The 26,453-nt window shown below is 45.3% G+C and overlaps 1 protein-coding gene across 2 annotated transcripts in view; it reads right to left on the reverse strand.

Annotated features, from left to right (window-relative positions):
• fbln1 (fibulin 1) overlaps positions 1-26,453 on the reverse strand; it is a 204,092-nt gene that overhangs the window by 83,447 nt on the left and 94,192 nt on the right. For both annotated transcript variants that reach the window (XM_080190885.1, XM_080190886.1), the window contains exons 13-14: positions 18,043-18,174; positions 7,485-7,608 (exon numbers count right to left, since the gene is read on the reverse strand). In XM_080190885.1, the coding sequence (XP_080047011.1) occupies positions 7,485-7,608; positions 18,043-18,174 (256 nt within the window). The remainder of the gene's footprint in view (positions 1-7,484; positions 7,609-18,042; positions 18,175-26,453) is intronic.

Below are 26,453 nucleotides of genomic sequence, written 5' to 3' on the forward strand. Positions count from 1 at the left end.
TGCTCAGGGCCTCACTCAGACCACCATTTTCCAATGGAAGATATTTGTCCAGTCTAGCTAGATCTCTTTTAGCCAATTTCACCCTAATAGGCTTGGTCCCAAACCTTCCACTGCCATCAACGGGAGCCTAACTAATTGTTTCCCGTAAGCAACTGGCACATGCGTTGTACCCATCACATTCAGAGGTTCCCCTGTATAGTCCTCAGCCTTCCCAAAATTTTGATCAGGCGCTAGGGATTAGAGTCCAGTGCGTATCTTGTTAAACGCCATCTCCCCTATGACCAATAGTGGCTGTGCCTATGTCAACCTCCATTCAGTCTCTCTGAAATTTGATGGGTTCTGATTTTATCATCACTACACACAGTAGTTGTTCCTTGACAGAGGTATGGGAAGCTTCTAGGTTGTGCATTCTCCTGTCCATCAACCTACGTGTTCTTTTCAGCCATGTTGGTTTAGGAAACTTGCTTTTCCTCTGTGCACCCTGACACTAGCAACCATAGCAATGTCCTTTTGGATGAGGCTGTACAGGCACTGCTGTCACTCTGGGCTTAACCTGACCTTGTCTAGGTGTGGTTGTATAGGCGGATTTGGGCTCCCTCATATCCAAATCCTTCCAGAGGGTGCTATGTAGTGGCCTGCCCTGTAGTGGTAGTCCCCTAACCCAGCCACCCTGGTGTTGGCCTCTACCTCCATCGGGATACCTCAGAGCTCACGTGCTCCACTTGCCGCTTTTTCTAATGACTAAGGCCAACTATAATACCTGTATACAGTCCAGCTGGGCATTTCTATTTGGTCATATCATTAATTCCGCACACCAGTCAGTCTCAGAGCATCTCATTTAGTGTGTCCCCAAATTCATAAGCCCCCACCAGACATCTTAGCCTCGTTAGGAAACTGGTGATTGACTCCCCTGCTTCTTGAAATGTGGAATAAAAACAGTACCTCCGCAGGATCAGGGGTGGCTGAAGGTAATAATATTCTTGACTTAAGTTTGACAACTGTTGGAATAACTTTGTGTCCAATGCCTCCGGGAAAGTTAAACTGATAATCACAAAAGCTGCTGGTGCACACGCAGTCAGCAGGATAACCCCTTGCTTCTCATCTGAGGTTATGTCATTTACCATGAAGAAATACTTCATCCTTTCCACATATTGAGCCCAGTCCTCCACTGTGGGGTCAAAAGTGTCCAACTTCCCAAACAGCAGCATGTTTTCTCAACAATGGCTTACCTTCAATATGTGCAGTGGTTCAGCAAGTTCCTTCAGGTCACACCTTTTTCCTTGCTGCCACTGTAATAACTCCACAGTGGTGAAAGTTCCATCACCAAACTACTTTATTTACACAACAACATCAATACATAACCAGCTCTGCAGTTGCTCCCTGCTGAATGCAGGGTGAGAACTGACACACTTGCTTTAAATAGGGAGCATGAGGCCCCCTGATTTAACCATCAATTAGGACTCATCAGGCAGTTCATACTGTAGCAAGCCAATCTCATTCACCTGGCTGAAGTCATCACAGCTTAGCAAAAGTAAATACCAGTGATAAAGAAGGACTGTAGAAAAAGGGATGATCAGCTATGGATATCTAAGAAAATAAAGGAGAGTATCAAATTGAAAGAAAATGCATACAAAGTGGCAAATGTTAGTAGGAAACTAGAGGATTGGGAAATCTAAAGGTCAACAGAAAGCCGTGAAAAAAGGCTATAAAGATAAGTTAGATGGATTATGAGAGTATACTGGCATAGAATAGAAAAACAATCATTCTCGCTTTGGTATCTGAAGCCTAATCTGAATCTGTACTGCAGCATCTCTGCCCAGGTCATGCAAGACAAGTATTCTATTCTAAGCCAGTATACTCTCATAATCCATCTAACTTATCTTTATAGCTTTTTTTCACGGCTTTCTGTTGACCTTTAGATTTCCCAATCCTCTAGTTTCCTACCAACATTTGCCACTTTGTATGCATTTTCTTTCAATTTGATACTCTCTATTTTCAGAAGATAGGTAACTGTGGCACGGTGGCACAGTGGTTAGCACTGCTGGCCTCAAGGCGCCAGGGACCCAGGTTCGATTCCCACCTTGAGTCACTGTCTGAGCAGAGTCTGCACATTCTCCCCGTGTCTGTGTGGGTTTCCTCCAGATGTTCCAGTTTCCTCCCACAGTCCAAAAGACACGCTGGTTAGGTGCATTGGCCACGCTAAATTCTATCTCAGCACACCCAAATAGGTGCTGGAGTGTGACGACTAGGGGAATTGCACAGTTACTTCATTGCAGAGTTAACATAAGCCTACTTGTGGCACTAATAAATAAACAAACATAACTCCCATTGGGAAGACGCAGCATGGGTTCATGAAAGGCAAGTCACGTTTAGTTAATTTAGTGAAATTCTTTGAGGATATTATGAGCACAGTGGACAATGGGGAACCAATGGATGTGGTGTAGCTGAATTTCCAGAAGGCATTTGACAAAATGTTGCACAAAGGCTGCTGCATAAGATAAAGGTGCATGGCTTTACAGATAATGTAATAGCATGTTTAGAGGATTGGTTAACTAACAGAAAGCAAAGAGTGGGGATAAATGGTTTTTTTTCTGGTCGGCTATCAGTGACGAGTGATGTACCTCAGGAATCAGTGTTGGGACCCTAGTTGTTTACAGTTTACACAGATGATTTGATGTTGGGGACCAAATGTAGCATGTCAAAGTTCACAGAGGACACTAAGATGAGTGGTAGAGCAAAGTGTGAAGAGGACACTGAATGTCTACAAAGAGATACAGATAGTTTAAGTGGGTCTGGCAGATGGAGTACAATGGTGGTAAATGTGAGGTCATCCATTTTGGTAGGAATAACAGCAAAATGGGCTTACTATTTAAATGGTAAATTTAAATTTAATTTAAGAATTAAATGGTAAACTAAATTTAAATAGTAAAAAATTGCAGCGTGCTGCTGTGCAGAGACACCCAGCTTTCCTGGTGCATGAATCACAAAAAGTTGGTTTACAGGTGCAGCAGGTAATTAAGAAGGCAAATGGAATTTTGTCCTTCATTGCTGGAGAGATGGAGTTTAAAAACTGAGGTTATGTTGCAGCTGTATAAGGTGCTGGTGAGATCTGGAGTACTGTGTACAGTTTTGGTCTCCTTACTTGAGAAAGGATATACTGGCACTGGAGGGAGTGCAGAGGAGATTCTCTTGGTTGGTTCCAGAGTTGAGAGGATAGGCTTGAGAATTGACTAGTAGACTGGAACTATATTCATTGGAATTTAGGTGAGGGGGATCTTATAGAAACATATATAAAATTATGAAGAGAATAGATAAGATAAAAGCAGTGAGAAGAAAGGAATTAGGAGTTCTAGTACGCAGGCAGGTAAGTGGAGCTGAGTCCACAAAAAGAGCAGTCATGATCTTATTGAATGGCGGCGTAGGCTCGAGGGGTCAAATGGCCTACTCCTACTCCTAGTTCTTATGTTTTCATCTGTGGAGCCAGAAATGCTGACACTCCATTTAGGCACTAAACCCTTTACAACAGAAATCAGGTTGTCTTGGAGCTTTGCTCTGATCCCATCTAAAGCCTCCATATTTTCATTCCACCATATGACATATCCACATGGAAACTAGGTTCAATAATGCCACTGTACTGTGCACATAACCATGTTGACTGACTGTCTGAGAGCTAGCACTGGGTTGATGTCAAGAGACTGTACATTCTCCCATGTCAAAGTCTGGCATTTTCATACGCCTCCAATCTCTTACAGTTTCAGTCCTGTAGCAAAAATTGCAAGGCACAACATATGTCAGTAAGGTTCATAATTCTGCATCATGCAGGTGGAAAAGTGGGTACTATTGAGGTGCTGTTTAGATGTACACGCGGACATGAGATAATGCTGCAGGCTGCCAGGAATGCATGCCAGTCTCAAGTTTGGTGTTATGTACACCACAATTAAGGCAGACAGACATTACATGGAGGTCAATGAAATATGCACTGACTGCAAAGCACATCACATTCAATCCTCTAAGATCCATGCCAAACACTCTTCAGTGCAGAACCATCAGAAAGCTAAACCAATCTGCAGCTTCTAGACTTATGAACCAACTTTATTTCAACTTCTGAAGCAGGTCTCATCTATGCATTGCTCAACCACCAACTTCTTTGAGCCAGAGCCTTTACTCATGTTGCTACAATACAAAGAACATTCAGACACCGCAAGGAGATAGTGCGAGACAGCATGACTGAGGCAGACAATAGGACATTTGTTAAATTTGATTCATCACAGAACATATTATCAGACAGAAGATATATACACAAGCTGAAAAGTTGACAGTAACAAATTCTGTTTACCAACGCGCAGGTTATGAACACCCATGGCACTTTTGTGCTCTTTATATTTTTTAACTTTTTTTAACCTACTGCCATGTCTTGGTGCATCCCCGACATCTACAGGACAAGTGGAGGCAGCCTGCTGTTACAGCTTGTTGCCTCTGTAACCTTGTTAAGCATCCTCTAGTGGGCCCTTGCTTGTTTTGGGCTTCTTACTGTATGGCAGGTGCACCCTCCTCAGTCTGTGGAGCTGGAGCTGATTGGGTCACAGGTGGAGGGGATTGGGAGCAGCTGGACATTCATAGAGACTACCGGAGGAGAGAGGTCTGGCTGATGCTCCTCATCCCTTTGGGTGCCATGGTCCCCTGCCTGATCCTTGAGGGGAAGGGGTACCTGGAGTGAGTCTGAGGTGCCTCGACACTGTCTCGCCTAGCCGCTGATGCATCCCACCTATGGCTAGAGCAATAGAGAACAAGTCCTCACACAGATTGGGCACAAAGTCCTAGACCAAGATCTCCATTGCAGTTGCCATCTTACCAATGTTGACCTTGATGCACTGGCATGTCGGCACAATGACATCAAACTGAATGCAGACAGATTTGTCCATCATTTGTTCTATCTGTGAGATCCCAGTGGACTAGAAGGTATTTGACCCTTCAGCCTCTGACAACCTTGCCTGATATGCCTCTGCCTGTGTTTCCAGCACTAACAATTCTGTAGGGGCCATGTCCACAGGCTTGTTATCTGGCTCGGACTCAGCAAAAAGCTGGCCTCTAAATCATCTGAGTGTCAGTGACTTCAGATGTCCCTTACTCTGCCTGCTGTGATCTAGAACCTGTGCTCACCAGATGGTGACCCTGAGTCTGAAAATTGGTCCTGTTAACCTTTTTTATCTGCACTGGTAAGAGGGTGCAAGTGAAGGCTGTGATGGATCTACATCCAGTGGATCCTATGGATCCTCATCAGAGGTGGCGTGGGGCTGGGACTGAGGGGTGACTGCAAGTAACCCTCTTCCTGTTCCTGCTGGTGCCTCTTAAAGAGAGCAGAGATAATGAGTCATTGGCTGTATGGTGATCAACATTACGAAGCATTCTCCGCTTCCAAGGAGCTGTTGATGAATCCTCACTGGCTTGAGACTTTGATCTTACCCTCGACAGGTTACGTTTTTTGCCAGCTGGTTCTGCCGCCTGCTCTTCAAATGTTGAGAATGGCCTGAGCTCAGACGTCCTAGCTCCTACCTGGGATCGCTCCCTTTTGTTGCAAGTGCTCTTTTCCTGCATAGTCATATGGACAGACTATGAGCAGGACAGATGCCACAGCAGATGATTAGCATGCCTGCCTTCTTGGAGTATTGAGTGAACCTCTTTAAGAGGTGACAATGAGAACTGTACAGGATGCAATAAGAGATGAAGATGTTGTGAGTGAGAGAATCATTAGTGATGTTCCTTGCGTTGACAGAGTGTGAGATCTCTTACATGGTGATGCAGGGAGGCGAGCCCCAAGGGGCTCTCGCTTCTGGTCAGAAGCGCCTTGGGGGGGCCAGGCGCGACCTGCTTCATGGACAGTGGCAGGTTGGGAGTTTGACTGGGGCGGTACACCTGTCACACCGTATTGCAGGAGTCCTAAGGTGAGCTCAGGGAGGACAGAAGCCTCCTGTGGAGCAGAAGGGCAAAAGCTCGCTTGATCTTGATTTTCAGTACAACTACCTGATAGGCTTCTGAAATTGTGAGTTGAGAGTGAGAGAAGGTGAACTTGCCTTGGCAGAGTGGATGAAAAAATTTGTCCTCTTCCTGCAGTGGATGGTGATTCTCCTCTAGGGTGTATTAGCATTGACTCCACTGGTGATGAGATTGGTGGACCTCTGGCTCCCATTACAGAGGAAAAATATGTCCCAATAGTCAGGAAAGAGATAGAGAATCTGGTGAACTGGTGTGATGACAATAATTTCTCCCTCAATGTTAGTACAACAAAGGATAGTCATGGACTTCAGGAAATGTACGGAGGACATATCTCTGTCAACATCAACAGGTATGACGTGGAAATGGTCGAGAGTTTCAAGTTTCTAGGTGTCCATCTTCCCAACAATCTGTCCTAGTCCCTCCCCATCAATGCAATAATTAAGAAAGCCCACCAATGCATCGACTTTCTCAGGATGCTAAGGAGATTTTTGGCATGTCTGCTACAACTTTCACCACTTTTTACCGATGCACCATAGAACGCATCCTTTCTGGTTGTATTATAGCTTGGCATGGCCCCTGCTCTGTCCAAGACTGCAAGAAACTACAAAAGGTCGTGAATGAAGCCCAGTCCATCACACAAACCAGCCCCCATCCATTGACTCTGACTGCAGTTCCAGCTGCCTCGAAAAAGCAGCCGGTCAAGGACCCCACGCACCTTGGACATACTCTCTTCCATCTTCTTCCTTTGGGAAAAAGATACAAAAGACTGAGGTCAAGTACCAACCAACTCAAGAACAGCTTCTTTCCTGCTGCCATCGGACTTTTGAATGGACCTACCTTATATTAAGTTGATCTTTCATTACAGCCTAGCTATAACTAGCTATAACTACATTTTGCACCCTCTCTTTTCCTTCTCTGTGTACAGCATGCTTATTAATGGGCACAAGAAACAATACTTTTCACTGTATACTAATACATGTGACAATAATAAATCAAATCAAAATCCATTGCCTAGAGGAGTTGCTAAACTTCAGAGCAGCATGCTTAGTTCTCTTAGGGATGATTCAACTGGCTGGCACAACAAATCCTTGGCTGCAGAGAGCGATGTATGCATGTGGTTTAAACATGGTACCTGAAGGTTTTGGAATCCCAGCTTGCCCTGCAATGACATACGATGTGCTTCATGTTCATGTGTGTATTATGAGCTGAAGAATGGACAATCTGTGTGGAAGCATGCCACGATGACTGGCAGGTTCCATGCTACCTTTCCTGTCCATCGCTGCACTTAGTCTCCGGAATGGAAAATTCTGTTTTTGGTCTCTTTAATTGTTACTAGGAATGTAGATTATAATTTATTTTAAATACAATCATTATTAATTTCAGCCAACTAGTAGAACCTAGCAGGACAAGTCATGGTGTCTCTATAAGAAAATATTTTGAAAATTCCAATGATACTGAGCTGAAAATTTTCCAAAAGATCCTTTACTTACGCATCTCCAGACTTTCGATAGTTTTCTGGGCATTGAAAGATCAGGCAACGGAAGCTGCCCTGAACATTGAAGCAGGTCTCAGTGCCAGAGCAGTTATGCCTCCCTGTGATACATTCATCGATATCTGTGGGAAAGGCAGCAGGTTTTAGGTTAGGGAATGTAACTTTACAGGATTCTAGGTTCTTGCTGTGTTCACTTGAGCTTGGATGTCCTTAGGAAAAGTCAATGCTGAATCGCAATATACTGAGGGAGTCTCTGTTTTCTCGTAAAATCTAATAAATATTAATATAAAGTAATTTGCTGATACTAAACAAATAAAAAAGTACAAGGTTTTTCCTAATTCTGCTGAAGGTATTCTGTTGAGAAGCAATATATTTGTGCGAAATGTGCTGAATGTTGCACTGAAACCGGGGCACCCTTCCAAAACAGCGCCCAAACACTTTGCAGCCAGGTCCACCAGCATTTTAGGCCCTGCCCCCCAAAGCCGGCTCACAACTCACACTCTCTCAAAAAATGGCCGAGTGTGGGACCAGAGCATGACTGATAACTGAAGTGATCTGCATCGGTCTTTCTCACCGTTGTGACACATAGGGCACGATCTTTCCAGCCAGGCCAAGAAAATAGGACATGAGGCTTTCTCGCCTGACGTGAACTAGTCTTGCATCAAAAGCCATCTTCCCAACCATGTTTTACCATGTAATCTGCTTCCTGCGTGAAAAGAGTGCAAAGCCGATTTAAATATAAATATCATGATTTGCATGTCGTTTCCAGCCTCCCAGACATATTACCCATCATTGATGAGAGGTCTCAGCGACAAGAATGACTCGATGGCCATGTCAGGGGGACTGGAGGCCAAGACAAACTTCAGGTGGTTGGGGGCATGCCCAGACAGTGTCCATGGGACGTTGCCATTTTGGCAGTGCCCACTGGGCACCCTGGCAATGCCCAGTAGACACCATAACTATGCCTGAGCAGTGCCAAGAGACTGCAGCCCAAGTGAGGGTTTGCCAATGATGCGGGGGAAGCAGGGGGAGAGCTCTGTGGGTTGGGAGCTCTGCAAGGGGTGGAGTCAAGGGCCACCTCTGCAGAAGCAGGGAGTTGATTGGCAAGAAGTGGGGACTTTGCAGACTGGGTGTTGATCGGTGGGAGATGCAGAGAAGAACCAGCAAAGGGAGAAATCGCCAAGGGGGTGTGTATATGGGGGTGGGGGTGGGGGGATAATGTCCATGGGGAAGGTGGGAGATCTGGGAGCCTGTGCAATAGTGCCCCAAGCAGTTTGCAAGTGGTTTCACTGGTGAGATTAGACACAACCCCCTACTGGTGAGAAACATTCTTCTGTCCAAAAAAGTGACTGAGGGCCCGATTTTACCGTGGTAAATTCGGGCATCGGGCCTGTAATGCGATCTACACCCGAAACTGAGCAGATCACGCCTTTACTGACACCCGGTTTGGGCGCAGATCCGGCAGGCCCCCCGGCAGATCCCCCCCTCCCCCTGGGAGGCAGGGCTCCCCCTCGGCAGAGCACACCCCTAACCTACCTCGATTTCTGCTGTCCCTCCACCATCCTTCTGACCTGCACTGGAGATGCCAGCATTGGACTGGGGTGAACACAGTAAGAAGTCTCACAACACCAGGTTAAACTCCTGTTGGACTGGTGTTGTGATACTTCTTATTACAATCCTTGGAAATCCTGCAGCATCTTCCTGGCCTTCCACTGGCGTCTGCCGGAAAGGGGGAGCGGGCTCAGATGGATCTCTGGTTGGGGAGGAAGGCGGGCTCAGATGGATCTCTGGTTGAGGGGGAGGTGGTGGAGATTTTCCCCAAGTCCATCCTCCCCTCATCCTCCACCACCCTCCCCCCACAACCAGAGATCCATCTGAGCCCACCCCCCCCTTCCAGCAGACGCCAGCGGAAGGCGAGGAAGGTACTGCAGGATGTCCAACGACTGCAGTAAGAAGTCTCACAACGCCAGTCCAACAGGACTTTAACCTGGTGTTGTGAGACTTTTTACTGTGTTCATCCCAGTTCAACGCCGGCATCTCCACAGCAACGAGTGCAGGTCAGAAGGATGGTGGAGGGAGAGCAGCAATCCAGATAGGTTGGGGGTGTGCTCTGCCGAGGGGGGCCTGTTTCCTGGGGGTGGGTTGGGGGCGGTGGGATCTGATTGGGGGGCGTCTGCCAGAGGGGCCTGCCTCCCGGGGGGTCCATCGCAGCTCATCCTCCCCCCCCGATTTCCTCCCCCGGCTCTCTCTGTTTTCTCTTTCATGCCTGGGTGCGCTGTGTCAGGTTTTTTTCGAACTGCGTAAGCACAGTTCAAAGCTCCGATCATTCTGGCAGCGCTAAGCCCCACCCACAGCGCAGACCGTACCGGAGCCGGCAAAAAGTGTATGGGCGCGCTGGAACGAGGATTCCGTGCTCGGATCCATTTTACGTCCAGATCCGGCACTTAGCCTCCGATTGGTAAAATCTGGCCCTGTGTCATAAGATTACATGTTTTAACTCGCCCAAAAAACACGTTTGAAAGTCTCATTCGGCACTTCAAATTTTTTTGGGAAGATCCAGCCCTTATTTTGTTGAGGGAAATTCACGGCCAAGATCTCTTATGTACTCGGATTTCAGTTTGTCTGATGTTATATGATAGAAGCTGAATTTTCAAAGGGTTCTTAAGCATTTCCAGTTGAAAATTACACTTCAGAAATTTGAGAGTTATTGTAAAGATCACAACAGAGTCAAATTCCAATGCTAGCTTGGATAAGTAAAGAAAGCCAGTCTGTTTATCATTAGATTTTTCAATCTTCCTGGAATGACCTTTTTAACACCAAACAATGGTCACTGAAGGTGAACAGTATGTTAATCAAGATCAGAATTCAAATCTCCAAACTTTCTCATTAAATACTCAGAGTTGTTATTATTAGCGGCATGGCAGCAAGTGGTTAGCATTGCTGCCTCACAGTGCCAGGGACCCAGAACCATTTCCAGCTTGGGTCACTGTGTGGAGTTTGGACATTCTCCTTGTGTCTGCGTGGGTTTCCTCTGGGTGATCCGGTTTCCTCCCACAGACTGAAAATGTGATGGTTAGATACATTGACCGGAACAGGTGCCAGAATGTGGGGACCAGGGGAATTTCACAGTAACTTCATTGCAGTGTTAAGGTAAGCCTTATTTGTGACTAATAAATAATTTTTTTAACTTTATTTATAAATCCTTAATTACTTTATTTCATGCCTTTTCTGCATTGTAGCAAACATACGCCCAAATCATCCAATCAGGATTGAAAACTTTGGCCCACGTCCTCTTATTCTTGGATAGTCAGCATCAGGATGTATCCCGGAGGATGGGCTATGGGGCCCTCAGAAATCTCCCTCAAGGACTCCATGGGAATTGCCCAGAAGTTTGAACTTCTGATGGACAATTTCTTTGCATCCCAGGACCCTCCTGCAGATGGTTCTGATTTACCAGAATAGTTACCAAGGAAATGCTAGACTGGAAAAAAAATCTGGTCTAAAACCTGGGAAGAGTTGTGCGGTGGGGCTAAACATTTGGGTCAGGGGTACTCAGGTGACAGGTGTCCATCAGGTTGGGTTGGGAGCGAGTGTGGTCAGGTTAGGGAGGAGTCAGGGTGGAGGGTGAAGTCAAGTCATATCAGGGAGAATCAGGTGATGGGGTTAGTCAGGTTGGGTCAGGAAGTGTTGGGGGGATCAGAGGGTAGTCAGGGAGTCAAAGGGCGGTCAGGGAGTCAGTGTGAATAATTGGGGGCCAGTTACCCAGGTGTTAGACCAGGTATTTTTCTGTCCAACCTTTCTTGAGTAACATTTCCTGGTAAGTAAGTTAGATACTTTCAAATATCTGACTCAAACTTAGAGTTGGAGACTTTATCGGAGCATCCCATGGAGCAGGAGAATTGCTATCTGAAGTTCAAACTTCCCAGGCAATTCCCAGAGAGTCCTTGCATTCAGACTTCCAAGATATTATGCCAAATGCAGACAAATGGGGTGAGCTTAGATGGGCTTTTTGGTCGGCATGGTCCAGTGTGGGCCAAAGGGCCTGTCTCCATGCCATATATTCTCGAATTTCTAAGTACCACAGCACATCTTCTGTGGTATGTTTGGTTTCCAACTATCCAGAGACCAGAAAATCTGAGCCATAATCTCTAGGCTAGCACTGTGCATAAAGAAATGACAGCCAAGTGGAGGGTGGGAATCACCACACACCCATGGCATTTTGAGCAAAATTACCTTTTAACAATGCAGATTGCATCATCTACCACAGAGTTGAACAAAGGTGAGGTTTGATGAGGATCTTCCCAATAGGACTAATATCCTTAAAATTCTTTATTTTTACAGTTTCCACTTTCATTTTATGTTTTTATTGCCTGAGAATCCACTGAAGACTTCTCCAATTTTGACACTTTCTCATTAAAACAAATGAAGTTTCAAATTGAAGGGGCTGTCTTCATACATTCAAGGCAGGATCAACAATAGGTAATTCTGGTAACTCTTTTGGCTGGTAGGAAAGTTGCCTGTAGCAGAAGACATAGCATCAATAATTCCCCATCTTCAAACACAAGGATTTTCTCAGAACGTACATATTGATTGCTTTTGTTTTAATCTCAAAGCAAATGCAATTAATTGGTAGCCTTTTTCACATGAGCATTTTTAATATTCTTGCCTGAATTTTCCAGATATTTCCTGCTACATTTCCTCAAAGATCAAAGGAGAAAGAAGAAAACAGATTGATGTTGACAATGCCCACCTCTGTTCCATCTCCACAATTTTTAATGTGGGCCTGGCAATGTAAAATTGTCCACCCTTATGTAAATAATATGCAAATTGACATATTCCTCATATTTCTGTTATTTCCAGGCAACCACCATTTAGAATTTAACAGAGGGCATATATAACTGGTTGCAGCAGTGAATGTCTGTGCTCCAGCTGTCTAAGCATGGCCATGCACAGATCCTAGATGAGATACAAAATATGGAGAGAGAGGGTGAAATTTTTTCCTATCTTACTGGCAGTTCCCAGTCTGCGGACACCTCTGTATCATACAAACTTTTGGGAAGTCAGGTGCAACCATCGATCACATTAGCTGTGGCAGGATTCTTAATGGACACTAAAGAACCTGTCTCTAAAATATTAATGACCCAAGTGCCAGAATTCTGGCTGGAGAAAAGGTAGCATTTCCATGGCAGGCAGAAGTCCTGCCCTCGTAGAATTCTGTCCGAAACAGACAATCAAGGTTACAGATCTTCTAAAAATATGCAAATTCAATGGCATCGATTGTTCCACTTGTTCCCATAACTAAATTAACTACTGAAAATGAATGTGCCATGCAACTGAAGCAAATCTAGCAGGTTTACTTCAGAGCTTGACCTTCTATATGCAGAACATACTCTTGTTTGTCAGCAGACTGCTAAGTTTTTACAAGAAATGAAAGGCACCTATATACATCTGACATGCCGTTCTCCATCCTTTCACCAGGATATTTCTGTGTGGGCCCAGAATTCAAGACTTCAAAAAGCTAAGTGCACTGATCTGGAAAACATGGGTCACTGATGTAGGGCACAGACCATGACATCAAGCACACAGCTTATCGGAGTGAATCTAGGTTGTCATCTGCATGATCTCATGGTGCTGAAGTGATGATACCTGCACTGTGTTTCAATGTGTTTCAATCCTCAAACAGCTCAAAAAAGGCTTAGACCTGATTTGTGACAGAGATACTAAATTTTACATGTGTAAAAGACATTTAGGTTACAACTTTGTTTATTATTGCACTGTACTGATAACAGTAAATGTAAGCCATTCAGTACATAGGACACCTGATTTCAGAAACAGGAGATTTAAAGGTTTGAAATAATTGAAATACTTAAAAATGCAATGACATGGAATTTTCTGGACCAGTCAAGTTTCAGGTTTATGCAATTTGGTGAACGTCCAACTTGTGGCCCAGTCCTGAGTATCTTAATTACATACTTGTAAAAAAACTTTCTTTACTGTTATAACTAGCTCTGACATAAAACTACAATGAGCAAAGTAAGAGAGCCAGTACGACAGCAGGTGGCCGTGGCAATGGCCTGTTGGACTCCAGACTTGTTCAAGAATCCAAGATTAACAGTTGAACTTACAATTTTTGGCTGTGATGGCAGCAAATCTGGAAAGCATAAAGCATCTCCCAGCTGATCACACCAGCACAACACAAATAGTCATGGAGCTATCATGCTTTACACTGTGCAGATTTACCAGCTGAAGCTGAAGTGGATTAACAGCAGGAGAGGGCATTGGAGGGAAGAGATATGGGGCAGAATCTTACCCAAAAATTCGAACTGTCGTTAAAGTATGAAAACCATGTGCTCCACACCAGCTTTTTGGGTGAGTTCGGCACTGCAACTTTCCACATTCTGTTAGTTATTCTTGCAGCTGATAGCTTTGCACAGGTGCAGGGGGTGGGAAGCCTAAGTATGCTGGGAAGCTAGCTGCAGAGCACTCGGGCAGCACAATCTGCTACTGCACTGGGAGACCTCCCACCACCCACTCCCCATCATCGGTGGCATTGCCACTGCCCCCCAACCAACATGGGTCACTGGCACCAGGGCATGAGGACCCTTCCAATTTGTCCCCTGCTGGACACCAGAAATGTCCCCTCCTCCTATCACAACCTCTCCACCTCCCACTCCTGCACAACCCCTTCCTTGCATGGAGCCCCTTTTGGATTGTTCCCCTGCATGATCCTCCCCTTTGCGTAGCCCTCCCACTCCCCTGCACAGGCTGCCACATATGCAGTGCTCCCCCCTACATAAGCCGCCTCCCCCCACTTCATAGACCCAACGCATTCAGGCCACACATTCAGTAAGGTTCCAGCCCCACTCCAGCCATACCTCTTTGGTACTACCCCACCACACCTATAGTGCCCAGATGAGCAGTGCCAATTGGACATTACCAGGTTAATACTGCTTGGCTATGCCCCCGACGAACGTAACATCGCGCCAGCAAGGAGGGAAGCATGCAGGAGCGTGCAAGCAGCTGTACTAGACCAGGTAAGTCCTTTTAAATTTATGTTAATAGAATTTGCACTCCTATCTCAGTGCAAAGCCATTCTCACTGGCAAAACAGGGCCAAGAGCATAGCAATTTTCCCCTGGCATGCAATCTTCCTGGCTCGCCACACCAATTGACTGGCATGGTGTGATAGTAAGATCATGTTCATGATGTTGCAATTGGATACAAATAAAATAGAAAACTTTTTGTATTGAAAAAGAATGCATAAAAACTCTTTAACCAGCAAGAAAGTGTCTTATTTATGAAAAGTCACCCAAAAATTATGCAACCTTCAGTTTGAGGAGATATTTTCACATCTATCTAGACATAGAATAGATTTTAAGGCACATGCACCTCTATGGCTGGCACCATAGCACAGTGGTTAGCAGTGCTGCTTCACAGCTCTAGGGACCTGGGTTCGATTCCCTGCTTGGGTCACTGTGTGGAGTTTGCACATTCTCCTCATGTCTGTGTGGGTTTCCTCCGAGTGCTCCCACAGTCCAAAGATGTGTGGGTTAGGTTGATTGGCTATGCTAAAATTGCCCCTTAGTGTCCTGAGTTGCGTAGGTTAGAGGGATTAGTGGGTGAAATATGTAGGGATATGGGGGTAGGGCCTGGGTGGGATTGTGGTCAGTGCAGACTCGATGGGCTGAATGGCCTTTTTCTGCACTGTAGAATTCTATGATTCTATTGTGGTAAAAGGTACAAACAAGTAAGAGCCAAGGAAATGTAGAGTTCTCAGCAAGTTTAGGGCTGGAGAAGATTACAGAGGTTATAAGGGGTGAGGCCAAGGAGATACTTGAATAAGATAAGAATTTTAAATATCTTGCTGGTTGGTGAATGGGAGCCAATAAATGTCAGCAAGTTGGACTCATGGGACTTAGTGTGGGTCAGGACATGAACAGCAGAGTTTATGGAGGATGGGTGATGGGAGGCCATCCAGGACAGCATCTGAATAGCAGAGTTGGAGTTAACAAAAGCATGGCTATGGGTTTTGGCAGGGACAGAAACAGCTGATATTACAGAGTTGGAAAGAAGCAGTGTTGCTTATGGTGAGGACTTGAGCAAGGAAGTTCAATTTGTTGCTAAGATTATCTGCAGCTAATGAGGCATCATGTGACTCAGGGTCATGTAGGTCACCAAGATTGGAACAGACTAATTCAGCCTGAGACAGGGATCAGAGAAGTGAATTAATTGGTTAAGGAATATAATTTGTGTCTGAGTGTGAAGACAACAGCTTTAGGCTTATCAATGTTTAATCAGAGAAATTTCAGCTTATCTGGGACTAGATGTTGGACATGAAGTCTGACAACATTTGTGTCTTTGTCTTGTCTGTACCCTTATCAATAAGTAGTAACCTCAACTGTGGGCAATCATTTAAATAGTACCTCACTCATTGCCAAAAATACTGCACAAACATTCCTGCAAAGGCCAGTCACTCCAGCGCCCTGCTGCACTCTCGGAGGTGCCAACTTTTGGGTGAGGCATTAAAACCAGGATTGATCTGTCCTTTCAAAAGGACATAAATGATCCTGTGTCACTAGAATGAGAAGTTAAAATTATCAAGGTTGATTGAAATTGTTTCTACTTGTACAGGAGACCAAAATTGGTGGCCATAAATACAAGACAGTCACCAAAAAAGATAATAGAGAATTCAGAAAAAAATGTTTTACCCATAACGTGGTTAGAGTGTGGAACTTGGTACCACATGAGTAGCTGAAACCATCAGCCTGGATAATTAAAGTAAAGCTAGATAAACACAGAAGGAAGAAAAGAATAGAAGATTATGCTGATGGGATTATATAAAGAGAAGTGGAAGGAGATTCATAAACAGAATAATTACAAGCATACACTAATATACTGAATAGACTATTTTTGCATTGAACATTCTATGTAATTTTAAAAAAGGAGTGCTGTCCTGAGTATATGGAGTAATATTTATTCCTCAACTGAAATTGATTATCTGCTCTATTGTGTGTGTTTGTGGGACCTTGCTGTGTATGAATTGGCTTTCTCATTTCATACATTACAATAGTGACCAACTTTGAAGTATTTAACAGGATGCAATGTATTCCTTTTGGATGACCAAGGAGAGAGATCCTCACATCTGTCAAGAAACATCATCTGGCAGCTTCATAGGAAAGCTTGGGTTTCTTTCCACACTGACAGGTGAGGAGCTGTCTACTCCAGTATTCTGATGTTTGGTGATAAACTAATAGAGACAGAAACACCTTATAGAAGTGACAGAATGCTCAGATCTCAGACAGAAAAAGAAAAGGACTTTGCTGAAAGAAGATTTCAAATTGAACGCTTTTGTTTTCCTTCCACAAATTTTTCTTTAGAACTTGTAACTTTAAAAAAATCTGTCACATAGATTTGAAAAGGAATAATGCACACATTTAGCATTTATTGTGAAGCCACAGCTGGTACATTTTTCTTTAGCCCCTGATGGCAATATTTCCCATCATAAACAATAAAAATATTCTTGTTGAAAAAAATTGGTCCAACAGTCCATGTGACACAATGTCTTACCAGCTGTAGATCATCTCAGCAACATATAGCAACAATATGGAACAATTTTGTTTTAACTAACACCCTTATGCACCACTTCCTTAAGCCAAGGGCAAAAAGGCTTCTGCCCATTTAAGTATGATGTTCATTTTCTGGCAGGTCATGGGAGGGCAAAGGAAGCTTCCACTTAAAGCAGCCACACTCTTCATTATATTTAATGATATGATTGCCATTCTGATGATTCTAACTAATGCTGGTTTAACACCAAGTGAAATTAATATCAATTATAATTGGATTTCAGAATTGATTGGCATGGATATTACAAGCCAATAGCCATAAAGAAGCCTCTTCTATCAGTTTACAGATAATTCTGGATTGTTTCTCTTTTTTTGTCTTTTGACACTTCATAAACCTTTGTGTCAATTGTTTTAATTTTATTGACTCTGTATGACTGTTGCAGCCATTAACAGATTTAATGGAAGAAATTGCCATCTTAGGTACTGGAAGGAGTGCACCTAAGTGGATGCCAGTCAGATTGAACTGCATAGGAAATACCCTGAATTCATGTCAGTACCTGTACACCAACACCTGCAGACAGAGGGGATCAGACCTTGCTTTAGCACACAATTAGTACACAGGCTGATTTCAACTCTTGATATGTGTGACAGCAGGCCCAGTGCCACAGACCTGATTAATTGTAATGTTCAGTGGTTCTTCAGACGCGCCCCAAATTACAGGATGGCGTGCTTTAATTGGCCAAAGTGATCATCAGGCAGAAAAACCTCATTGACTTCACCTTGCAAGTCACCACGATCTGTGAGATAAATTTTCAACTTCATTTGCTGCACAGTAATGTGATGTAGTGGATACCTGTCCTAACAGAATCCACATGATTTTCATTCCATTGATCCACTTGACCAGATTACCTCTCAGGGTCGAAGATGAAAATTCAGACACCAGCTCAATGGTGAATTCAACAATATAAGAGACCCTGCTAAAATGTTCTCCTACCTTGGCAGTTACGTCCATTGGATGCAAGAGTGTAGCCAGCTACTGGACAAGCGCACTGGAAGCTGCCAGGAACATTGACACAGCGATATGAGCAAATGTTGCCTCCAGCAGGTAAAGCACATTCATCAATGTCTATAAGCAGAAGAAAAGTAATCATAGTTAGATAAGCCAATTGTCATAAGAGATCACATATGCTGCACATGATTGTTTTATCTACTTGGCTAAATTGGAGAGACATAACCATTGGAATAGAAGCATTCATATATGGACAGAACTTAGTTTGTTTTCTTTTTATTCTTTACAATTTTCTCCCCTTTTCTGCATACATATACATTACTAAAATGTGATTGTTTGGACATCATTCTCAAGTATTTTGCTGAGTAATCTAGGCTTTTATATTGGAAGGTGATAGAACAATGGTAGCAATACAACTTGGTTATCAACATAAAATAATGTCAAAGGCAACAAAACCCATTTGGCCCATTGATTTGGTATCCCTCTTAATGGGCAGGATTTTCTGCCTCCCCTCTCCACAGCTTGTTTCTAGGTGGCAGAAGATGGCCCACCATGGCAGGTAGTGGGCTATCCTGGTCCCACTGCTGTCAATGGGATTCCCCCATTGCTGCGAAATCCAAGGTAGGGGTGCGTCATCGGCTAAACTGGAAGACCCCACGACTGTGAACAGTCGGAAGATCTTGGCCAACATTTTTACTCCCCAGTCCAGCATCCAATGACATCTTGAACTCTCCAGAATCTTTTACCACCTGAATCTGAATTTATACCACCACATCTGATAGATTAAATTTCACAGGATGTGAAATCAACATAAACACTACCCCCTTACTTGGAAAATGATTTGAAGTTGTGAAAGGACACATGGGAGAAACCATGTTTTTGTCTGCCTTTAAAATTCAGCGAGAAGTCTCACAACACCAGGTTAAAGTCCAACAGATTTATTTGGTGGCACAAGCAAGCTTTCAAAGCACTGCCTCTTCATCAGGTGAGTGAGAGTTGTGTCCACAAACAGAGCTTATACAGACACAAACTCAATTTACAAGATAATGTGTGGAATATGAGTTTTCACAGGTAATCAAGTCTTAAAGGTATAAACAATGTGAATGGAGAGAGGGTTAAGCACAGGTTAAAGAGGTGTGTATTATCTCCAGCCAGGACAGTTAGTGAGATTTTGCAAGCCCAGGCAGGGTGTGGGCATTACAGATAATGTGACATGAACCCAAGATCCCAGTTGAGGCCGTCTTCATGTGTGCGGAACTTGGCTATCAGTCTCTGCTCAGCAATTCTGCGTTGTCGTGTGTCGTGAAGGCCACCTTGGAGAACACTTACCCAAAGATCAAAGGCTGAATGCCCATGACTGCTGAAATGTTCCCCAACAGGAAGAGTACACTCCTGCCTGGTGATTGTCAAGTGGTGTTCATACATCCGTTGTCGTAGCGTCTGCATGATACCATGCTTCGGGATATCCTTTCCTGCAGTATATCAGGTAGACAACATTGGCCAAGTTGCAAGAGTATGTATAGTGTACCTGGTGGATGGTGTTCTCATGTGAGATGATGGTTTCCATGTCGATGATCTGGCATGTCTTGCAGAGGTTGCTGCGGCAGGGTTGTGTGGTGTTGTGGTCATGTTTTCCTGAAGGTTGGGAGTTTGCTGCAGACAGTGGTCTGCTTGAGGTTGTGCGGTTGTTTGAAGGCAAGAAGTGGAGATGGCCTTGGCGAGATGTTCGTCTTCATCAATGACATGCTGAAGATCTGGTGGCTTCTCCGCTTCGGGGAAGTACTGGATGAGTAGGACACTCTGGCTGTCGTATCCCGTCTTTGTCTCCTGAGGAGGTTGGTGCGGTTTTCGCTGTGGTGCATCGGAACTGTTGATCGATGAGTCGAGTGCCATATCCTGTTCTTATGAGGGCATCTTTCAGCGTCTGTTGCGATTGTCCTTATCTGAGCAGATCCTGGGTATAGGAGGGCTTGTCCATAGGGGGTGGCTTCTTTATTGTGTTTAGGGTGGAAACTGGAGAAGTGGAGCATCGTGAGGTTATCCGTGGGCTTGCAGTACAGTGATGTGCTGAGTTGACCATCCTTGATGGAGATGCATGTGTCCAAGAATGCAACTGATTCTGGAGAGTAGTCCATGATTAGTCTGATGGTGGGATGGAACTTGTTGATGTCATCATATAGCTCTCTACACGTGGGTTGCACAAAGCCCCTGGCCCAGAATCTGTCTCCCCCACCATGAGAGAGGGGACTGGAGGAGTTTGAGAGATCACTGAGGGAAAAAGTGTGATGGATATTGAAAGAGGAATCACAGGCTAAAATCTCAAACTTCACGTCTAGATCTGGCAGAGTCATATTCCTTGGGACCTGAATATCATCGGCCATTGAATCCAGAAGGAGATTTGAAAAGATTTCAAACATCAGTGTGACTGGAAAAGCATCAACACACTGCCAAATTCAAGTGAGTGTGTTCCAGTGCACTGACTGAAGAGCTTTAACCAGTTACACAACCTGAATAAATATCACAGTGGGGAGAGACTGTACACGTGTTGTGTGGGTGGACGAGGCTTCAACTGATTGTCCAACTAAGGGAGAGGTAAGGACACCTACACCATGGAAAAACCATGGAAATGTGGGGACTGTGGAAAGAGATACAGTGCCCCATCTCTGCTTGATGCTCATCGGCACATCCACACTGGAGAGAGACCATTCACTTGCTCTCAGTATGGGAAGGGATTCATTCTGTTCCTCCGCCTGCAGAGACACCAGCGAATTCACACTGGCGAGAGGCCATTCACCTGCTCTCAGTGTGGGAAGGGATTCAACCAGTTATCCAATCTGCGGACACAGCAGCGCATTCAGACTGGAAAGAGACCATTCACCTGCTCTCAGTGTGGAGAGGGATTCACTCAGTTATCCCACTTGCAGATACACCAGCGAGTTCACACTGGGAAGAGGCCTTTCACCTGCTCTCAGTGTGGGAAGGGATTCAACCAGTTATCCAGCCTGCGGACACACCAGCGAGTTCACACTGGGGAGAGGCCATTCACCTGCTCTCAGCGTAGGAAAGGATTCAACCAGTTATCCAACATGCTGACACACCAGCGAGTTCACACTGGAGAGAGACCGTTCGCCTGCTGTCAGTGTGGGAAGGGATTCAACTAGTTATCCAATCTGCGGACACATAAGCGCATTCACACTGGAGAGAGACCATTCACCTCGTCTAGTGTGGAAAGGGATTCACTCGACTGTCCCACCTGCTGAGACATCAGCGTGGTCACACTGGGGAGAAGCCATTCACCAGCTCAGTGTATAGAAAGGGTTCAGAATTTCATCCCAGCTGCTGAGACACCAGCAAGTTCACAAATGATATTCAGGGTTGGATTCTGCTGTTACTGTTTCAGCTCTCAGTTACATCCAGGACTGCATTTTGTTCATTCACACAGCTGGTCAATGGGGAGGGTTTCTTTCTTCTGGACTGGCTGGTCTCACGACTTTGCCTCCAGTGGGCTGATGCTCTTTGAGCTTAGTTGCGATTGCCTGGTTTCAGATTTAGCAAGAATCACAGAGTAACAGGGTGTTAGGAAGGTCGGAGATATTTAGTCAGCATTTCTGTTTGAAACCCCCCCAAATGCCCATCCAATTTCCTTTGTAATTGATTGTTCCCACTTCCTCCACCCTCATAGGGAGCAGGTTCCAAGTCAATACCATTTGCTGCAGCAAAATATTCTTCCTCACATTCCTCCCCCTGCATCTCTGACTCAAAACCTTAAATCTGTGTCCCCCTCGTCCTTGTCCCATCAGTGAATGGGAACAACTTTTCTTTGTCCACTTTATCTAAACCTGTCAGAATCTTGTTCACCTCTATCAAATCTCCCCTCAACTTCCTTTGCTCCAAGGGGAACAACCCCAGTTTGACGTCGACAATAAAGCACAAACTAACAGAATATGTTAATACCTGAAATCAAATGGGAACGTTGAATTTCTGTTTTAAAGATATTGTGAATATATTGTCCTGGACAATAATGAAATTGGGATAACTCACCTTGGATGTGGTTGAATGGAATATATCAAGCTGGTATCCACCTACAGTTAGTCTAAGTCTGGAATCTGTAGCTAGAAATCACTCCCTAATAGCACTGTGAATGTATTTACAGGCATTGTAGCAGTTCAAGAAGGCAGTGTTGGGGTTGTCCGTGGCCGAAGCAGCAACATACAGTCACATATTCTGTTATAATTGAAGGACTGCAGGTTGAATGTGAAGCATTGTGGGACTGGACTATCTTGACAACATTCTTCGGGTGGCACAGTAGCACAAGTGGTTAGCACTGGTGCTTCACAGCTCCAGGGTCCTGGATTCGATTTCCGGCTCAGGTCACTGTCTGTATGGAGTTTGCACATTCTCCGCGTGTCTGCGTAGGTTTCCTCCGGGTACTCTGGTTTCCTCCCATAATCCAAAGATGTGCAGGCTAGGTTGATTGGCCATGCTAAGAAATTGCCCCTTCGTGTCCAGGGATGTGTAGATTTGAGAGATTAGTGGGTATGATATGTGGGGATATGTGGTTAGGGCCTGGATGGGATTGTGTTCAGTGCAGACGATGGGTCGAAGGGCCTCTTTCTGCACTGTAGAGTTCTATGATTCTATGGTTCTATAGTTGTTTCAGTGACCTGAACCCGCATCATGGAAACCAAAATAGAGTCCATATTCTCAACCTGCGCTCAGGACGCAGACCAGCTGCGAAACTCTGCCAAGCAGACAAGACAAAGGAACTATGCCATCTACATGCACACCAAGAACATGAAACTTGAGAAACTCGGCATCACCACCAGCAGCAGCCAAGCCTTCCCCGGTACCACAGTAGAAAACAGTACCACTGCAGGGAAGTCCATTGTCAAGGTGTTGGACTGTATACTTCAATCAGATGAAATTGAAGTTCTCAGCCAAGGGCTCAATTTCTGCCCCACCACCAAAATAGACCCCATCAGTCTCGCAGCAGATACAGAGGAATTCATCAGGCGAATGAGGCTGTGGGAGTTCTTCCACAAACACCAAGAGGCCAACAGCTAACACAGTGAGACAGCCAATGAACTGGAATAGCCGATGGAGGGATCCACAACCAAAGAGGAAAGAGTCGAATTGGACTCCTCCGGAAGGCGGCTGCCCTTGATTCGACATGTATGCCCAAGCCTCAGGTGGTGCGTCAATGCCAGATTTATCAGCTGCACTCACAAAACAGCCCTGAACATCATTCAAGCACAACGCAACGCCATTTGCGCTCTCAAGACCAACTGCAACATTGTCATCAAACCAGCAGACAAAGGAGGGATCACCGTCATACTGAACAGAACGGATTATTGCAGAGTTGTACCGACAACTGAACAACAAGGAACACCACAATTACCCGCAGAGCACTCGGAGAAAACCCATGTAGACACGGAGAGTAACCTGAAGCCAGGTTCCTGTGCTAACCACTGTGCCACCGTGCCGTCCATGAAAATCTCTGAAAAATGTCTTGCAGTCTGTCCCATTGCAATTCTACTTCAAAAGTGTGTGAAATCCAAAGACTAAGACATTCTGCCGTACCATACCATTTTTTTCTATATTTCTATGATATTTATCACTTGAAATTTGTCGGAAGGAGAACCAACCTCCTGCCCCCTGGCACTGATACCTTGGCCTGGTTCCTTGCCTCGAGGGAGCTTGAGGAGATAGGCCCATTGGCCATTTTCCCTCTGTTGCTGCCAGGCTGCAGAACACGGGTCCCTCAAGTATCCTGGGGGTTGGATGGGCTTGGGCTGGGGGCAAGAGGTTGACCTTGCCGCTATGTGCTGGGATGGGGTTGTTTTGGCTGGACTGCCCCCTTCTAGCCCTGGCAGGCCTGAAAATCAGTCCTGGCATGGTGATTTCAGGCAGCCCTGTGATCAATTTTTTCATTCCTGCCAGTTAGCTGTGAAAATTCTGAAGTGGCCAGGTCACTTTAATCTCCATGCACACACCGCCCCCCCCCCCCCCCCCCCCACCGCCCCCCCGCCAGCAGGACTTTAAATAATTGCAGTTCTTCGGCAGCAGAGACTTCCCTGTCTCCCTGTCAGAAGCTGAAGCTGTGAGCAGACCTCACTGAAGTCCTCTGACAAAGAGATGTCAATTTCACAGTGGGGAATGCAGGGCAGTGGGTGGGGGCAGGGGGGTGGGGGGGTGTCCTTTCTGCACAGCTGTGCACTCATCCCCAGTGTATGTACAAAGCTTTAATTTGAGGTTGCTGAGGCTTTTTAGTAAGCTGAAATCATTGAAACCCTCTGTATTCCAATGGAACCCTTTGATTTCTAACAAATTCAACATGCAGTGCCTTGAAAGAGAATCCATTGACAGCTCAATGGATTTCTATCATCCTCCAGCCACCCGTGCTTATTTTTATTTCACTTCACAGTCAAATGCATCTCAAATGCCCTATTGATCCTTACTGTGAAATTGGCAGAGTCTAAGCTTTATTGACATCCTGTGGTTTAATTTCCTCTTTTGGAAATCAAAATCGTTTTGAAGAAATCACAGAATAGAGGGCAGCAATGATTTAAAAGCCTGCCAAGTGACCGGGGGCATGGATATTAAAATAACCTGACCATTTCAGAATTTTCACAGCTGACAGGCAGGAAAGCAGATGCTGACCACTGACTGGGCTGCCTGATATCACCATGCTAGGGGTGATCTTCAGGTCTGCCAGGGCTAGAAGGGCAGTCCAGCTATGAGGGACAGTGGCGAGTTCAACACCTAGCACGAGCCCACCCAACCCTTAGAACCCCTTTGTGACCCTTCCTCTGTAGTTGGACAGAGCAGATGGACAAATGGCCACAAGACATTGCTCCTTGAGCCCCCTGGAGGCCCAGGATGTCAGGCCAGAATGTCAGTGCCAAGATGCCAAGGGACAGTGCAGCATGGGCACTGCCAAGGTGTGTGGCCTGAAGGGGAGCTCAATAGGGTGAGGTGAGGTGGGGGGGGCTGAGTGGGGAATCTGAAGGGGGTCCTGAGTGGAGGATCTGAGGGGGAAAGGGGTATGAAGGGGAATGGGGTCTGAGTGGGGGCTTCTGGGGGTTATTAGGCAGAATGTAGCTGAGTGGGGTTCTGAGGAGGGAAGGGGACCGAGGGGGGGATCGAGTCACCCTAATGCCTGCCTGATGTGGGGCGTGGTGTTACCTATTATTTGTGGGTGGCAAGGAGAATGTCCTCTTTGGTGAGGAGTTGACGCTGCTCCCATGGTCAGTGTGTGGGGGGGCGGGTCGGTGGGGAGCACCATTGAATTTTGTGTGTGGAGGGGAGCCTGGCCTGTCTCTGAGCACGGAGATCAGGTTGCCCTTTAAAAATAGCAGCACAGTCTCAGAACAGCAGGGCTGGTCAGCAGATTGCTCAAATAAGTTTATTAGCATCTTTCAAGTGAGTGATTCCCACCTGAAAGATGCTGCCAATACCAGTGAGAAATGCTACCATTTTCCCGCTGGCGTGGGTACATCATCCCAAAACGGAAGAATCGGATCCTCTTTGTTAGAAGTAAAGACCAAAACGAAGAGCTGTTTCTTTCCCATTCTCAATTTTTTTCCAGTCCTGGTGGTTCCCTGCCCATTGGCCATTCTCCCATCTAAATGTGGAGAGGTAGCTTTTCTAGCTTTTTCAAGCTCTGATAATAAATTTGTTGCCATCATTAACCTCTAGCAATCAATTTAAAGGCTTGAAAATGGAACAAAGTGACCTAAGGAGTGGAGGTATAACATATACCCAGGAGATTATCTGTGCTGCTTCATTACATTCAATGGCATTACCATTGCTGAACCACCCACTATCAATATCCTCTGGACTACCATTGGCCAGAAACAGAACTGGAGTAGCCATATAAACACCGTGGCTACAAAAGCCAGCCAGGGGCTACCACATGACTCCCCACAGCCTGCCCACTATCTACAAGGCACAAATCAGGAGAGTGATAGAATACTCTCCACTTGCCTGGATGAGTGCAGCTCCAATAATGTTCAAGAAGCTTGACACCATCCAGGACAAAGCAGCCCACTTGATTACTACACAATAGAGTGAACATTCAATCACTCTAAAACCAATGAAGAGTAAGAACAATGTACATACCATCAAAAAGATGCACTGCAGGAACTTGCCAAGGCTCTTTAGGCAGCTCAGACCCAAACACACAACCACTACCATCTAGAAAGACAAGGGCAGCAGATACATGGGAACACCACCACATGGAAGTTCCCCGAGTACTTACCATCCTGACTTGGGAAAAATATCACCATTCCTGCACTGTTGCTGTGTCAAAATCCTGGAACTCCCTACCTAACAGCACTGGGTGAATCTGTACAACAAGAACTGCAGCAGTTGAAGAAGTCAGCGCACCATCACCT

Source organism: Carcharhinus amblyrhynchos, chromosome 6 (genome assembly GCF_965287045.1).
Source record: "Carcharhinus amblyrhynchos chromosome 6, sCarAmb.v2.hapA, whole genome shotgun sequence".
NCBI lineage: Eukaryota > Metazoa > Chordata > Chondrichthyes > Carcharhiniformes > Carcharhinidae > Carcharhinus > Carcharhinus amblyrhynchos.